The sequence below is a fragment of the Lethenteron reissneri genome, chromosome 31 (genome assembly GCF_015708825.2).
Source record: "Lethenteron reissneri isolate LAM-NWPU_2019-01 chromosome 31, ASM1570882v1, whole genome shotgun sequence".
NCBI lineage: Eukaryota > Metazoa > Chordata > Hyperoartia > Petromyzontiformes > Petromyzontidae > Lethenteron > Lethenteron reissneri.
This window is the reverse complement of record NC_083809.1, coordinates 4,094,766-4,113,235: the sequence shown is the minus strand read 5'-3', so window position 1 is coordinate 4,113,235 and position 18,470 is coordinate 4,094,766. Positions and strand designations below refer to the sequence as shown.

General features: G+C 44.1%; 1 protein-coding gene across 3 annotated transcripts in view; it reads right to left on the bottom strand.

The window, feature by feature from the left end:
- The window catches only part of LOC133349684 (double-stranded RNA-specific editase 1-like), a 150,867-nt gene that overhangs the window by 46,483 nt on the left and 85,914 nt on the right, over positions 1 to 18,470 (bottom strand). For all 3 annotated transcript variants that reach the window (XM_061563332.1, XM_061563331.1, XM_061563333.1), the window contains exon 4: positions 2,971 to 3,085. In XM_061563332.1, coding sequence (XP_061419316.1) covers positions 2,971 to 3,085 — 115 coding nt within the window. The remainder of the gene's footprint in view (positions 1 to 2,970; positions 3,086 to 18,470) is intronic.

Below are 18,470 nucleotides of genomic sequence, written 5' to 3'. Positions count from 1 at the left end.
ATTTAGAGTGTTCAGGGCGAGCAAGCGTTGGTGCTGCGAGGAGAGTATCTGTATTCTGTGCTCCTTTATAACATCGACAGAGAAATGTATCGTGTAGGTGTTCCGCAGTCACTCGTAATCCAAATGTGGTTACCGAGCGTTAGGCCTTGTTTTGAGCATTTCTACCCTCAAGCTTTTGCTACGCATGACTTCTGTCAAGTTTTCACCATGTGAGCAGTGGTGAAACAGGTAACTTGGGGCCATAACTGGAAGACCACACCTGGAGAAATGTAAGACTCACATAATGCGCCCTTACCTTCTTAAGTAAAACATCGTCGACTATTTTACAAGTTTCATCATTTGTGGTTGAGGAAAAAGGCCAACGGCACTCGTAAGCATGTCAACTGAAACGTTTCTTGTTCATTTGGGTAGAAAAGAAACAAAATGTGAGAATTAACAGATTACAATTGTGCGATCATTGCCATAAGTGGCATAAAAGGTAGTCTGGGGTTAAACATTCATATTTCGGTACGCCATTTTTCCTTACGACAATAAACCACCATGTCGATTTTCAGCCTCAAGTGATAATGTTTCATTATTATACGCTATAAATATATTTGCGACCATTTTATTTCAATATTTTGATTGTCTTCATATATTGTCACTTCCACATTCCTGCTCTCCTTGCTTTTTTGAACCCAATCATTTCCTGCAAAATGAGATTCTATTTAAAGTGGGATGTTGTCGTGCGGTGGTGGCTATGCACGTGGCACACTGTGGAGGCGAGGACTGGTGGACCATTCGCACAACTCTCTTCCCGTGGGCATCAAGGTGCCATAGCGTGAGAATGTGGCAAGCCAAGTGCAAACTAATATCTGTCGTCCATATAGGACAGTGTTTCCCTCTGAAACAAATCTGATAGTCTCACAGTGAGGACGTTACTTTCCCTCTATTTAAGACCGAAAACAGTAAGCCTTGTTCACAATTCTGCAAAATTGCCTGATAAAGTTGGTTGTAATCATCCGGTGAAACGTCGTACTCAAAATGTAAATGTTGTGGGTTTACTCTTCAACACAACATGTGTGCTGAAGTAATAACTAATTGGCACGTTTTGTTGACGTGACAAATCTCACTATTTGGCTGTGTCGGATGGTGGCCTGTTAACGACACATTTATATTTACGCGATGTAACCCAAAAAAACTTTTCATGCAAAAATATTGGTCGCGAAAGCCTACTAGGTGTTAAACGGATCTTAATATATAGAGGACTGCAGAGCTTGGGCAATTGTTATCGACGGCTCACTGCCTGGCCTCCTTCCAGCTGATCCTCAGCGATTGAGACGTGCAATTTGCATGAACGACCCTATATAAAACAAAACATTCGGCTGTCTCTAAATGCATTAAAATTATTAAGCAAATTCATGATTCTTACTGTTGAACCCAGCAATGGCATGCATGATGACACTACATTTAAAATGCATTTTTATCCATCTCCACACATAGCAATGTACTTCTCCATATATATAAAAGGCAAAGTTGTGATTATGTGTGTCTGTTCAAAATGTTTAGCGTACTTCCCGACATGCAACAAACTTGAAATTTGCCATGTGGGTACTTTCCAGACTGTATACCATGCAAAAGTTATTAAAATACACTTGTGTTTTTTTTTGGGGGGGGGGAGCTCAATAATGCATTGATTCTTTGCACGGCAAGTGAGCTGTGATGTCAAATCTGTCACGTGACCCGCGCATGTGGAAGCGTAACGCATTGTAGCTGCGCTACAAAACCGGCGACCCGAGTTCGATTCCCGCTCACGGCGACCACCAGCGACGATTATTTGAACCGGTCCTGGGCCTCCCCTAGGTCGACTCAGCCTCAAATCAGTACATGGTGTGGTGTGTGAACATCGCCACTAGGGAGACAAAGGTGGCCGGGCGTGGTGAATCGAAGTCCCGGGCGAAGCCGGGTAGTACAGCTAGTTATTCATAAGAGAAAAATTTTGACTGCTGGATGAAGTCCCCTCCACATTGTGTCAGTCAGGGGCTTTTTAAATCCTTTATATTAAGTTCGCGTGCTTGCTTGCTTGCTTAGGACCATGCAAATCTTTCGGTCGTTTTTAACCCACTTCCCGTGATCCAATCGAGCTGACATTTTCCACACAGACTCGTTGTGCCAGACAATTATTGTTCGTGAAAAAAAATTCCCAAAATTTTACACTTTTTAGGCAAAAAAAATTTATTTTACATATATTCAAATAGAATTAATTCATGGCTTTGGCTGAACGTCAGAGTGTAAGAGCCAAGAGCGTAACCCCTCCACAGGCCGTGGCGGAGTAGCGCAGTTGGTAGCGCCCTCGCTTCCCATGCCAAAGGTCGCGGGATCGATCCACGCGTCCTCCAAAGGCGAATATATTTTTAAATCCTTTATATTAAGTTCGCTGCCACGCATATAAAGGATTTATAGTGAAAAACTTTGTTTTTACGGGTTATACTTATTTCTTACCACGTTTGACCACAATGGACAATGTACGTTGGTGCAGCAGGGATCCAAGAATGCTGTAGATATCACTCGCCACTGACTTTAGGCATGGCTAGGAATCAAACTCGGGTTGCTGGGTTCAAGGCGCATTGCTCAAACCTATGTGCTGCCAACCCACCACCAACCCACCCCCGCTCCCGCTCACTGACTAAACACAATTGTGTTGTGGGATTGCGTTTGCAAGACTGCACTTGCACGTTATGTTCGTGCGCAAACTTTCCCGGCGCCTTTCTACTCTACTTCGGAGCCGTGCCCAAAAAGCCGAGATGCAATCCAAAAAGCAGACGGCAATAATTAAACTCAGCAGCTGCAGCGATGACAACGTAATAAGTGCCTTTTCATGAGTTAGAGGGAATACGGGAGAAGCTTTGCTGTTTTTTTTTTGCTTCCTTCTCACTCCACTTTTCTATTGCCCCAAAGCCCTCCCCCACCAAGCGAACACGCCCCGGCCACCTGCAGTCATGACGATGCCAGCCAGCACTTTCCGGCGAGCGTTGGGCGACGTGAAATTGTCGGTTAGCTCGCCAAACTTGTCCTGGATCAATCGAGCCACCGCATCTGCCAGTACCTGGAGGGAGGGAAAGAAAGAAAAAAAGAGAAAGAGATGGCAATCAGCGCTGCTGCTGGCAGCACGACACCGCGCGATGATTGATGTACTGCACCGCACCGAAACCTGGAATATCAAGTGAATTGCCAGCCTGGCGCAGTCATTAAAAAAGCGGTAAGAGCCGATGCCAACGATTTCTCGCAAATGCGGTGCAGCCAAAATGAACTGTCCTCAAACAATGGCAGCAAAAGTAAAAACATCTAATTACCGAAATTTATTAATGAAATATTTAAGTGCGCAAAGTTTAAAGTTTTCAAATAGAGTCTTAAATTACTATTTTGTCAGATTGTCATCTTCTTAAATACGGTCACGTCAGGTTTAACGAGACCAAAATTACCCGTGAAATCAATTACCGTTCCACGTGTAAGTAAACGTGCACTGCACCGGCGACAATGGGATGAATGGAGGAGTGTGCACAACGCCACCATAAGTCTGCAAGGGTACCGCCTTCAACCCGTGGTCGGTGTGCTCGACAATGGCCCAGTTTACATTTCTTCCGCGTGATAGTTTAATTTTTTATGGCGATTTATATGTCGTGTGCTGTTACATGTAATCTACAGTCCAATGTCAGTGCTGGTTGGTGAAAGGCGGGGGAGAGGAGTCAGGACCGGTTCAGATATCACTCACCACACGAACAAAGACAGTCACTGCATTGCGTGCTTTCAGATGCATTTCTGTGGCCGTCTGGAATGCTTTTCCTTCGAATATTAGGATGCTACTTTTCTGACCATATCGATCCAGTGCTCACCGAGCTGCATTGGCATCCAGTTGACGAACAAATACATTATAAGGTCGCACTCATTAGACACAAAGTGCTTGCCACAAATGAACCACAGTACCTTGCTGATCTCATCAAGGAGCATAAACCACCACGCAAACTCCGGTCATCCTCGCGGCGGCTTTTGGCTAGCAATTGCACAAAGACAGTCACTGAATCGCGCGCTTTCAGATGCGCTTCTGTGGCCGTCTGTAACGATCATCCTTCCGATATTAGGAAGCTAATAGAGCTATGCACTTTTAAATCTGGATTGTAAACTAATTTCTCAAGAACTGCTTTTGCTGTTTCGTTTGTTGTCCTTTCCTTTCATCCCCAACAAGCACGGTTGGCTTTGTATGGTGCGAAAGAAGTTAAACATACATACATACACTCATGTAAGCTGTAGCTGGAAATGGAACTCAAGTAGCCAGGTTCATAGTGCTGTACACTCACCACTGCGTCACTGCTCCACACACAGCTCTATTATATACCCTGTGCTATGAAGTGGATATAAAATACCTTTTCACATCATTACCATTTGTAAGAATAGGTTACTATCTATAGGCCACTATCTAATCAGACGGATGTGTTGAGTTTTTTTTTTAAACCAAGTCCAAAGTCTTACCCGCAAGTCGACAGTAAAACGCGCACGTTAACGGTTTTTTGGTAACCGTATTTACACAATTTCCCATTGTAAAAACAAGAACAAAACTCAACCAAATCCACCTGCTTAAATAAAGGTCAATCAGTCAACAGTTTGCACACAATCACCGTGCTTCATTTGGCAATAAAGATGAAGGAGTTGCTACTATTGAGTCGGTTTTCATGGTCGCACCGTAAAGCTCTCCTGTGCTTAGGGGTTAAATCGCGTGCCGTTCGGCACGATGTCCGACGATTCAGCCCCACACTAAGCTCCCCAGAAGCGAAACCGTGAAGACGATGTGGGGAATATCGCTCCCAAACGACACTGCATGAATCTTCAAGCACGTGGAGCAACAAAGACGGCGAACAACACGTGATACAACACATGGTACAAAGACAAAGATCCCCCATGTAGCCTTAACAGACTGTCAGGGCAAGTGCTGTTAGCGAGCACCTATGAAGGCCAGAACGGCACACGAGGGGGTGTGTGGCCAGCACCATGCCCGGCCGCCTTTGTCTTCCTAGTGGCGATGTTTACACACCGCACCAGGTACTCACTTGAGGCCGACTCGACCAAGGGAAGGCCCAGGACCGGTTCAGATAATTGTCACTGATGTTGGCCGTGAGTGGGAATCAAACTCGGGGAGCCAGGTAGCTACACTACCGCTCCCCAACATTCTGTACAACACGCAAACACATCGCAGACCTAAAACGATGTAACGCACACACACACACACAAATCCCCATCAGCCTGGTCAGCCACCTCCTGCTGCAGCTGCGATTACAGTCACCACGGCACAACAAAGCTGAGTGGGTGTCAGAATCATAACCTGCCTAGCATTGCCAGACGAGCGGATTGCGCACATTTTTGAGCCAGAAATTGGCGCTTGCTGCTCAATTCTAGAGTCAAATGAATTAATTGGTGATGCTGCGCGCGTTGGCCGGTGGTGCACGAGCACAACAAAGAACTCAATCCGCAGCTGTTGCTTCGAAGAAGGGTCATTGCCGGAAAAATCGCCTGTATTTTATAAAACAAATTCCTTTTAAGGCAGTGTTATTGATGAATGGGCGCTATATAAATCTGAAATAAAATAGAATGAGTAATTTTTTGTGTTTTTTATAATCACGCAATTTAAGAGGGGGGCCCCCGCTGCAGGAATTTACGATTGTGGTGCGATACCTACTAAGGCAACGCAACGCGGACGAAAGAGATGAATGTCTCCCCATTCAGTGTTACGGGCAGTTGAGGCAAGTTCTGTTAGTGAAGACCTATGGAGGCTGCCGTGGCACACAAGGGGTTTGTGGGATCTGCACTCCACCTTGTCTCGTCTGAGTCAAGGTTCACCCCACAGCATTAAAATGTCTGGTTGAGTTGACTTAGGAGGAATGGTTCAGACAATATTTAGAAACGTGCATTGAGAATATTTTTGCCGATATAAATTTTCACGTGATAAGCCACTTCATTGAGCTATCATTTGCAGCCAGCTCCCTTCTGAAAAGAAGCAAATAGCTCATTTGGGCTTTACCTGGTTTAGTTTTATTTATATATATATTTTAAAAGTGATTATGTTTAGCTTTCCTATACTTTGCACTCCTATTGTGGTTTTTTATTGCTTGTTGTTTGTAACGTTCTGAACTGCCCCGACTGGAAATCTATGAAAAAGAGCTTGAAAGCTCATTGGATTCCTCCAGCATACGTAAATATTCCGATTCTGAATAATAACTGATATGCAACACCAGGAATTGAACGCAGATGAACCTGGAATGTAACCTGCTGCACTCTGACAACACTGCTCCACAAAACTGCAGGCACTACACAACAACAACGTGTATCTGTATTATCACCTAAAGGCATTAGAAATTGTTGTACACCAACAGTATAAAATATCTCCCGCTGAGAAAGTCCTCGCAACACCGATGTAGCCCGATATACAAATTTACATAGTCACAAACACACACAAAGACAAAGATCCCCCGATTCAACCTACACAAAGCTGCTGGGGAAAGTGTTGTTCACGATCATTTACGGAGGCAGGCACAGCATGCAAGGGGATTAGGTGGCCAGCATCGTGCTCAGCTGCCTTTATCTCTCGAGTTCTGATCGTTGACACACCATACCAAGTAGGCACGTAAGGTTGAGTTGATCTCGGGAAGGACCAGTTTAGATAATCACCTCTGTTTGCCGTGGCCAGGAATCGAATGCGTGTGCACAAAAGACAAAGATCCCCTGGAGAGCCTGAACAGACTGTTGGGGCAAGTGCTGTTAGCGAGCACCTACGAAGGCTGGCACGGTACACGAGGGGGTGGGTTGGCCAACACCAGGCCAATTGCCGGTTCAGTTAATCGTCACTGCTGTTGGTGGCCGTGAGCAGGAATCAAACTTGGGTCGCTGGGTGCGTAGCAAAGCGCGCTAACCGCAAAAAGCCGATCTCACACACACACACACGTGAGTACATTTCAACATGTGCATATACATACACATATTAACTGCTTGGGAACAGGGTCACTCTGATGGAACAGGGGCACATGGTTCCCCAAAAAGCGTGCGAAGACGAGCACACGAACCCAGGCCAGAGAGCACGCACATGCGCACACACACACACATAGAAAACGGGCACTCGCACGCAAACATCGCGTGCAACATCGCTCCAAAACGGCACACTAATACCCTATACGACCCACGCTGCGGCTCAGCCACTCGGCGCTGGGCTCGGGAACAAAACCATCAGTCTCTCGCCTGCTGAAGCTCTAATGCATTTAAGCGAGTGTGTATTGATTGCTCTTGGAGAAAGGGACCAATGCCCTGCCATCAAGCAAACCCACTACCGTAGATCACCACAACTAAGCCCCCCCCCCAACCCTTTTTTAACCTGCTACTGGTCAAAGAAAAAAACAGAAGGAAAAAAAAATCGTATTTTTATTTTGCAAAAGACGTAACAACGTAACTTATTTTAAGAAGTGGCACGCGATGCATTACATTAATTGTGACTGCGTGCCTCGACGTGCAAACAACGCCAGTTAATTAAGCGTGTTTTCTTTGTCTTGGTAAATTGCGCCGGGTGTCATCAAATTCGCCGCGTGTAAACACTGCCGGCTGCTCTAAGCAATTGTTCAATGATGAATTCACGCCGACGCCACGCAGAAATTGAGTTATTTTAAACCTCGGCTGGGATCAATGCTTTGAGCAAATATGTTTTTTGGGCCCGTTCCACATTTCCGAGGACTTGAGCCGCAGATTAACGATGCTGTCCATTGCGAGCGGTCCCTAAAGCCTCTTAAGGTGGCAAAGAGGATCTTGGAAGCAAAAGGTAGCCATGAAGAATGGATAAAAAGAACAGCCAACAATATAAATCAATCAGATCATTATCATCATTATCATCAGCAGCAGTCAATCCACTGCTGCAAGAATAACTTTCTCAGCTGCCAATCCTGTGATGTAAGAATCCTCCTGGCATCTGCACATGGAACTAATTTCAGAAAAGGTTGAGAAGAAAACAATCGGCCACTCACTGTCATTGGTTGCGGTCTTAATGCAATACAACCCTCAATGACTAATTTGCACCCGGATGCACGTTTTCCTGCCCTAATGCAGCAGTGCAGCAAAACTGGCGAGATGCCGTACACAGAGCTGCACAGCAGCCAGGGCGGTGGGCTGCAATAAAAAACGAGACGCGGAGCCATTAAGCAGAGAGTTCATTATTCAAATCCGATCAACAAAATTAGTCCATTCTAATAAGTGCGGAATCCCATGAGCGGATAATATTGAGTATGCTGCCTTTTTGGAAATTAAGCCTCGATTTGTAAAATAAAAGCGGCTTCCACGAACCAAAATGCAGATTGGAAGTACGTACAACAACCCACTGGCTGAAAAACACTCTTCAGGATGAAAACGAAGCCCATTGTCCTCTGAGACCTCAAGATATGCCCCCGCCACTTCAGGTTAACATGAACTGCATTAGGACGATAGCTGTTCTAGGCAGGACACAAAAGATAAAAAAAACTCTGCTTACAGGGCCAATAAAAACCTGCACAAGCGGCAGGCCCCTTTCCCAACATCTACTCAACGTCTGGTAACATGAAAAGCTCGAGAGGAGAGTCAATCTGACGTCAACATAATACAAACGTGCTTGGCTCTTCGTTCTGCAATTACTCCAACAACGGGGGCCAAAGTTTATTGGATCCATCAGTGGCTCCTGCACATTTCCACCAGCGTGGCCCTTCTGCCTGGCAGCTGGTATGTTTTGTTTTTAAATCCCCGAAGAAAAGGCACGTGTAAAAGTTTTGAAAACAAACGGCTACGGACGAGTACCGCTAAAGTAATGGTCCATGGGTAAGGCAATTTCCCACTTGCCTACGACATTTACACTTTTAAGATCCACCTAGCACCCTGCACACGAACCGATCTTATTTTCCTCCTCTCCTCTGCGCCAGGTCAGTATCCTTGGCTGCCACTCCCTTCATTATTCTTGACCATCGGCCATAATTCCTTCGAGCGATGTGCCATGCCCGAACCCACTAAAGTTTTCTTAACAGTTTGAATGATGTCAATAACTTCTTCTTTCATTCAACATCATTCTAAGCGTGCATCTCAGTCAAGGCAGAAGAAAACACGCTTCCTATTATAGAACTCCTTCACTCACTAACGTCATAACAAACTGTTAACAACAGGTCCGGAAAAAATATCATAAAACTGCTTCCATAAAATTTACTTCAACTGGCCTCACACCCAACCTCAGACTCTTTACAGAGTGGATAAACTGAAGTTAATCATTCAATGCGTTTGCAGCTTTTGGACCTCATAACTCAGTGAGGGGAAGAGCTGTGACGCAACGATTGGCTGTGGTTTGATTTCAGTCATCCCCAGCTGGATTCCCGACCCACGGCTGCCAACGGTAGCGAGTGATATCTGAACGACAACTCCTGGGGCATACCCACCCTGTATGAGCAAATGACCCACATAACCAATATCACATGGCGGGGTGGGGGGGGGGGGAGCTTCACTCGGCAGTGGATTCACAAAAGTCTGCAATTATAATAACTGGGTGAGAATGAATGAAGCATCACACTTACATATCTAACATTTTTTACGCAGTCATCAGTAACTGAGAATATTATCTCACCACACTTGAATAACTAATTTACTTAATGGTGGGATTACCACAATTAATCCAATGCTCTGCAATGTGCATTAACCCTCAATCCACCAAGTATTCTCTGTTTCAGCATTCACTGATCGAGGGGCGCAAGGCGAGAGATGGAACGATACGAGTGACTGTCAATGTAGATTAAAGATGCAAAAATTAATTTAGTGGGGAGGGAGGGGGGAGGTGTAAGTGGTGTTTAAAGGTTCAAAAGGTTTTATATGAACTTTAATATCACCCCCACACAAGGAGGTTATGAGTGTAATGTTCTAATTAACCCGTCTGGCTACAGCGAGCACCAGTGGCGAGTGATTTCAGAAGCAGTCTTGGGCCAAGCTATCACAAACCCACGTGGATAGGTCTGGTCAAACAGTCTCCGCGGGTGTGTGGAGGCCGTCATCCAGAAGTGGATTGACAAAAGGTTTTTTAGTGTTATAACAGAATAATACATTATTTCAATAAACTTGCTCTTTTGTTTATCACAACGCAGACGCGTGGAATTATATTGCTACAGTGTCTCAAAGTATCCAACTTGTAACACGAAACTATTGACTTATTGATGTGTTTGTCATCCCACATATAACTTGAGAAAAGAAAGTATCACAAGCATGAGTAAGACACCAAAGAGCAGTACAACAAAACAAAAATCACTTTCCAAGTTGTACATTCGTTCTTGGCAAGGGCACGCCCTAACCTGCAGCAGAGTGAGAAAAACATGTTGAATAGATTTGTTTGTTGGTTGCGATTGCTCGCTTCAGACAGCTATTGACTGATGGCTGAACTTTGTCCATTCGTCTGCTTTCCACCACAGAACCAAAAACGGTACAAATTTGAACCTCCGACGACAATGAAGCAGATTTGAAGCTTTCGTGACTGCAAGGATTCGTATTCTTAGGTTTTTTTGGTAAAGTCACGTAGGTAAAAAATTAAAATCTAAATTAAAAAAACAAAATAAAAATACAGCAAGCGTGCTGTGACGGTTCCACCTGAAGACGGAAGCTTGTGTTGCGCCTCCGAAACGTCGTGATTTTTATTTTATTTTACTTTTATTAATTTTTATTTTTTACCTACGTGACTTCACCGAAAAAACCTAAAAATATGACAATGAAGCACCCCCCACCCCGGCCCCACCTTTTGTGTACAGAGCTGTGGTGGCAGGACAGCATTGAAGACGCCACGGAGGCTAGTTCTACATAAGTACAAATCGAATTAGCACTGCACAACAGTGAGCGGCGCCACTTTACGTGCTTTGTGCTGGCCCCTGACCGATTTGTCAGTGTTAGTGGCAGGGCCGCAGATGACGGCAATACACAAATTAATCCGTGTAATGGAGTCTACTAAAGCTGGCACAGTGATACATCCCCTATTAAGCCAAAACTTTCTTATTAAAACCAGGAAACTAAAAAAAAAATCCCATGTTTGGGTATGTAATCCCCTGGGCATTCAAACTCTGCATAGCAAAGTAAGAAGAAAAAAAAAACTGATTACTATAAACCGTGCGTATAAATGATGAACCTTGCTATTCTGCACGAAAATATAATTTTAAATGACATTGTGGGAGTTTAATTTGTACGAGATTAAACGAGTGAATTGCCAAAATGGTCTGGATTACCATTTTAAGCAGTTATGGTGGGCATGCAGGGAGGCCATAAATAACACGCATTGTATTATTTTTCCAGTCAATCATAGCTGATCACCATTAAGCTGCAAACGTATTTGAATGTATCACGTGGAATTACATTAAAATGTACACCTCTATATGCAGCTTATTTCCATTTCAATTGCTCTCTTATAACCAATTGTTCTGTCACTTAATTTTCATTACACAACTTCTCCTTGCGCTCTCATTCGTTCTTTAAATCCAGAAAATAATGCACAACTGAAATAGAAAAACACACATCTTACTTAATGTGGTGAAGAGAGAAAGCCCACAACTGTAATTCACACTTGTAGTTACTTTCAGCAACCTTCTGAACACTGGTGGAGCCATGGGGGGGGGGGGGGGGGGGGTGGGTGGCACGTGCCCCCCCAATGATCCGATCATAATTCCAAATTTCGATCGGATCATTGGGGTTTATTAGTAATAAATCGGCATTTTGCGACCCCCATTGCCACTGTGTAGCATATTACGTGGCAGGGACTCTATGACATAATAGGACAATAGTCTGAGTCCATAATTGGCAATAAGTAACGGCAAAGCAGTTATAAGTGACTAACAGAATTGTGCGCAGTTGCGTATACAGTACACGACTTCCCTGAAGGCATTCACCTTCAGCGAGCGCGATGCCGATCACACGGTTCGAATTCGACCCTCGATTGATGGCTGCGCCATCGCCGCACACGCGTCGAATAAAAGCAAGGGGGACAAGTCCTTACTTACTAACAACTCCTCTATCATTTTTCATTGCTGGAGGGGTTGCCCCCCCTATCTGAAAATCCTGGCTCCGCCATTGCTTCTGAAATGTCACGCAAAAGCACACCACACTCGACTTATGAGACGAGTAGAATCGAGAGAGAGTCACAGTCAGCCTCTGTTATTACCGAAATAAGTTACTGCATATCAAGCAACTCCATATCAGAGTGTAGCTGCTTGCGCGACAGGGTGATGCAGTGGTAACAACTCATGTCTCACAGCAAGATGGGCATGTGCTAAATTCCTGACTCGGGTGCCTTTCCGTCTGGAGTTTACACGTTGTCCTCCTGTTCTGGCATGGCTTTCCTCCAAAAGCTCAAAAATGATATAATGTGACCGGTATTGGCAAAACATTGTTAAATAGAAAAATTAACTACCACTTACTCAATTGGAATTACATATAGCAGCATTGCCCCCGAATGCAATAATTTGGCAGAACCCTCTTGAAAAGGAGTATTGGGACTCAGTGACACATTCCTGGGTAAACCAGCGTAATCACAAATTTTTAAAAATATAATAAAAATACAAATTTATTGCAGTGTCTACAAAACCCTAATCCTTCTCAAAAATAATAAAAAACACAATCAAAAAGTGTTGCAGATTAACTGCACAGTTTCTACAAAACGCGGAAATTTAAGAACGCAGATATAGTCACATCTCCCCGAGGTGGCAATGCCGTTTGCACGAGGCAACATGCCTCAACAGCTCGCCGATAAAATCACACGTTGGGCGACAGACAAACTCACAGCCTCCTGACTCATCTTCCACCAGATGTACACGTCAACTAATTGGGCGCTGTTTTCAAACATGTTTGGCATGAGTGTGGCAAGTCGGTGCAAACCGCTGCAATCCTCATCATTACCGCTTGACATCACACTGCCTTAATAAGGAAACCGAAAACGCTGTCCGTGCACAAGCGTTGGCATCTGTTGTCGGCGTTTACAGATAAAAAAAAAACTCCATACATAATAAACATGGCAAGCATGAATCCTGCTGTTGCTAAGACAATCAGGCTCTGGGTAGAATGTTGCACTTATGCCTATACGTTTTGTATTGTATTACGCTCGTTTACCCAGGAAAGTCTCAGTCTCAAGCCGAATTTTCAGGAGGGTCCTGCCAAATTTTCGCAATGGGTGGAGATGCTGTTACGTGTAAAACCAATAAAGTAATTTGTAGGTAACTTTTCAGCATTGGGATGTTTGGTCAATACCAGTAAAAAATTATGTTTTTTTGAGCTATGGGAGAAAAACTGAAGAAAACCCATGCAGAACATGGAGAGAACATATAAACTCCACACGAGTGGGAAATCAAACCCACGACCTTCTTGCTGCGAGGCACGAATGTTATCACCGCCCCACCCTGTCACCCAATATAGGCTTTAAAGACAAGGGCTGAATAATCACACATACCTGGGGGAAAGACTTCCAAAACTCAGCCGTGCCGAGGCAGCTGGGGAATGGCAGTTACAGCAAGTGGGTTGTGAATCATTCCACTCGGACCTAGATTATAACTCTTAACGCGTGGGGTTTCTCCTGGCTGTGCCGTGTGATGTTCGGCACAATATACCCACGTGGCTGGGAGAGATTCTTCAGGAATGTGAGACCATCATACTAAAAACACATTGGAGAGCTGTACAGCACGACTGGAAGAAGCTATGCGGTGTGTTTTCTCCTGGTTTCCACCCACGTGGGAGTTTGTTCAAGCATTCTAATGCAGGGAGACTTGGGGAGGCTTACTGAATAAATGAAAATAAAATTTTTATTAGATCCTCTGTTGGCTAGAAATTCCAGGCAGGCACATGGGCAAACAGCTTTCGCAATATTATTTAGGGATGGGGAAAACTTCAGTTGAATAAGTGGCCGGCCAAACTAATTGGACACCATACTCTTAGGTTTTTTTGGTAAAGTCACATAATAATAAATGAAAAAAACGAAATTTTATTTAGTTATTTTCATTTATTATTATTTTATTATTATTTTTTACCTACGTGACTTTACCGACAAAACCTAAGAGTATGAACCCTTGCAGTCACGAAAGCTTCAAATCTAGAATTGGACACCACCGTTATTAATTTACTCCCATTTGTCGTAGCTGTTTGAAGTCCTCCGAGCTTCAGATTTATACTGTTTTCAAAAGGTGGCTCAGTTTCCAGAGACGAATGCCAAAAAATAACTGTCCCCCTTCGCTCCTCCCTCGTCATTGAATGCTGTGCCAACTGCTTGCAATTTAAAAAATAGGATTCGGTTTATTCTCAACGGCATTAAAAAATATATATTAATGCAGTTAATTTGAGGTCACAACGCACACAAATGATACAATGGGAATGGCAACACAAATGCTGACGTTAATCCACCATACACCATGGGAGCGTATTATATTGCGCGAATTTATTCCATTAAAACGTTTTCTTTTTTTTTCTCTTCAGTTAAATCGTCTTTGATTAAGTCAAGCTTATTTTATTCGAAAGTTGCAGACATATTGTGAGAATGTGTCCATCTGGAACCTCTGTTTGGCAGTCAACAAAATATATATTTCCAAAAAGCCTCCATCACCACATAATTGTAGGATGCAATTCATCCATGCTGCCCAGTGGTTAAGCAAATGTCAGATTGTCAGATACGAACACATTTTTACTTCTACAGAAAAGGGCTTTGCTCAATAAAATAAAAAAAAACAGCCAGCTGTCCAGGATTTAAACCTGACAAGAACTCCGCAAGCAATTAGTACCATGTATGGCTGTGTACACATGTACGTCCATAAATTCAAATGCAAGTTTTGGTGGATCACAGTAAAATCTGTGCAACTCAAAAAAGCCGCCGGACTGAAAATAAAGTAGCCAGGAGATGGCGGTACAAGAAGTTGATTGAGGAACCCATATATTCAAACCTCTGAGGGTTATCCCCTCTCTACTACGTGCTTCATTCTACAGGTATGTAATCTTCCTCCCATATGGGAAATACATCATAAATGCAATTGGCCCGAATATCCAAATCGATTCTTGACGCTCAATGCAACTTAACCAAGATAAATAAATGGCATCATAATTATCTGTATGACGAGGTGACACATGGCCTAGTGGAAGCAAGTTTTCTGCTCGTCTGCAGAGGTTCGTGGTTCGACTCCAGCGGTCCGCCCCGGCGATTCGTGCAGGTATACTAACCGTGAAACAGGTGCCGCCTGCTTCACATTGGATGCTGACATCCCGCAATGCGATTTACAATACCAGGCCATTGTCCACTGGCGTCATGGTCCAAATGAAAAAATGTACCTGCAAATGACTCAACTGGGATTATACATAGCCATCATCGCCCTCCCCCCCCCCCGGCGAAAATCTGGCAAGACCCTCCTTGAAAACAAGTCATGAGACTGATCGAGGCCTCACTTGGTAAACAAGCATAGTAAAATAATAATAATAAAACAGTACCCTTGATGCTAACTAATACTTGCAAATATGATTGCAGATATTTTTTCACCCCAACTCATGAACATCTCCGCTGAGCACAAAGAAACGGTGACCCCTCCAACATGGTAATGCCTGCACATGACCTTGCCTTTGGACAAAACATTAAAATTAAAAAACCTTATACGGCTCAACTGCTACAAAGGCCGATGTGTTGAGCAACAGAAGCAATTTTCTCTCTTTATCTGTCCAGGATGATTAAAAACAGGTTCACTAGCAAGTCACAGCTACTGGGCTTCATTAAAGGCATTTTTTTTCCTATAGAATAGTGTCGACCAGAGCAGAGAACAGATGAATGCAAGGGAGGTCTGAGTCGGAATACATCAAACATAAGCCCCTGGGCTGCTAAGCATCAGCAGCAGGACTCTGCAATTTTCTACTTTTGTTCATTTACGTTAACGCTTCTATCGTCCAGTCGCACGTTGTTAAAACCTAGACGCTCATCCCACTGGAGAATGTGGCCATATCTACTACACACCATTTAAACGCAGCACTCACTAAGAAACCGAAATTTCGTTTCTATTTGCGGCACCAACGATCTCAGAATAATGAACATTCAAAAACCGAAGTTACATTTTGGTCCCAAGAATTAAGAAATGTAAAATAAAAAAAATGTTAAAATAATGACAGTGAAGAATGTGGTGCGGCTTATTTTGGACAGATGAACACCAGGGGCCGGTTTTATGCTAAGTTGGCTGCACCACCTAAAATCAATACGGGGGAATGAAAAATGCACCGGCGTAGCTTTTATGCTTGCCCACGCATGGGAGCATCTCGCAATTAAAAATGCCTCCCCCCCCCCACCACGAGCAGGTTAACGGAACGCACTAATTACGCGGCGCCGTCAGCCGAAGGCCTGCCTAGACACAGCCGCACGCGTCTCGTCGTGCGTGCCGTGCGCCACTCGAGATGTCCCCACTGAAGACGCTGGGCAGAGCGACTCGTGATGGCTCTGCAACACAATTACAATCTGTAAATTAAACACCAGGGTTTAGCTATTTATGCACATTGTGTGTGTGTTTTTTATATACGTATTACAAAAGTAGTAAGGTTGCAGCCCCAATATTTCATGCTCACCCCACTGCTGATAGATTAGGCCCTCCACTAAGAGCTCTAAGGGCAAGCCCCTCTAGGGGCGTATTTTTGGCCTACTCTTCCAAGAGGAGTGGGAGCACCCAACACTTTACCCTACTACACCCACACTTCTGATTAGCATGCTTGTGCTACGTACGGTGCGAAAGAATTTCAACATACATGCCCAACAGACTGGTGTATCAATTTATACTTTTCGGTGGACGGAGGTGGTGGGATTTAAGAAACCTACTCCAATGTTTCAACCGAAACGTGGCCGGGAGCGAACTCTGGGACGCTAGTCCAGCTTGCTAACCATTACACCACTACAGGGCCAGCATCCCTTTTTCCGCATATGAAAAATATATTTCATTGACAGTCGCGAGTTTAATAACACCGTCAAATTAATCATTCATGAACCTGCGTTGTTTCGTAATAAAAAAAAATCCGTCACCGGTTTTAATATCTGCATTAATATCTTTTAATATCTGCATTAATCAGTGTCGCCAAAAAAAATGTGTTGCCCATTAATCAGTGTCGCCCAAAATGTTTGGGAGGCACTTGTGGCACTGCTGTCATAAAAAAAAGTGCAACAAACTCTCGTGCATTTGATGCCACTAATTGAGGTTAGTTTTTGCGTACGCCCGACCGCGCGAAAATGCATTTCCCACTCACCAACGCTACAAAGGGAATTATTCCCCGATTCAAAGCACCCACAAAGCTCAACTGGGGAGCTGTTAAAACAGCAGTGAACCCCCCCCACCCCCCCATATTCAAATGTGGATTTTATTTCAGGTTATAATTTATGACGTGTTTGCGTCTCACAACGGAATAGTGTATATGTGTACATCGGCTAAAAGCGTATGCGGAGCACTCGGGAAGCGTGCAATACCGAGTCCATATTTACGCGTGGGTTGGAGGGGAACGAGCATGTGGGCAGGATTGTTAGGATAATTTGTTGGGAGTTACGCACTCGTGTGAATGGATGTTACCTACAACATCGCAAATAATTATAATACGTTGAAGCCCGATATAAATCCACTACTGCATGAAAGCCTCCCCACATTGTGAGAATAGGTTATCCCCTTTTTTCTGGTAACAGGTGTTAAGATGTTAAAACACCCAAACTGAAACCGTTACAAAGAATCATGTCTGCATTAACCCCAATACTTGTGGTCAGAATGCAAACAAAAAACATACTCTGATAATATAGGCCTTGTTCCCACATTGTTCAGTCCCGGGGATTGTTTTGACCATATTTCATCATTTAAAAAAAAATTGTAAATGATGTGAATTCACTCTTCAACACACCGGTGGGCTAAAATAGTTAACTATTTGTCTTTTGTCAACGTGACACTTTTTTGCCGATTGGCCGTGTCGGGTGGTGGAGGGTTACGCCACATTTATAAATAACGCGATCTAACCCAAAAACGTGTATTATGCATATTTCATCATGCTGGTCAATGCATGCTGATGAAGCGGTGGGCTCAGAACTAGCTTTGATAACACACGCCACTGATATATGAGCGTGGCCAGGAACCAAACTCAGAAAGGGGAGTTCATAGCAATGAAGGTGAATTAATAGCAGAGTGCGCTTACCACCGTGCCACTGCCTTACCACCTGCAGTACCAGGTAAAAAAGCAATACAACAGGGGTGGACAATCTTCCTGACACTACGAGTTCACAATACCAAAATATTTATATGGCCGACAGTTAAAAGATGCACACGTCACATGGGGGTGTTCACGTGACAAATTCGCTCATGCTGGTTGGCCGTTGAGTTTCAAATTTAGAAATCTGCAGGTGGACCCTGGGAGTACTCGTGTCTGGACCCCACTGCCAGGGGCGAGTGCCCTTGGGC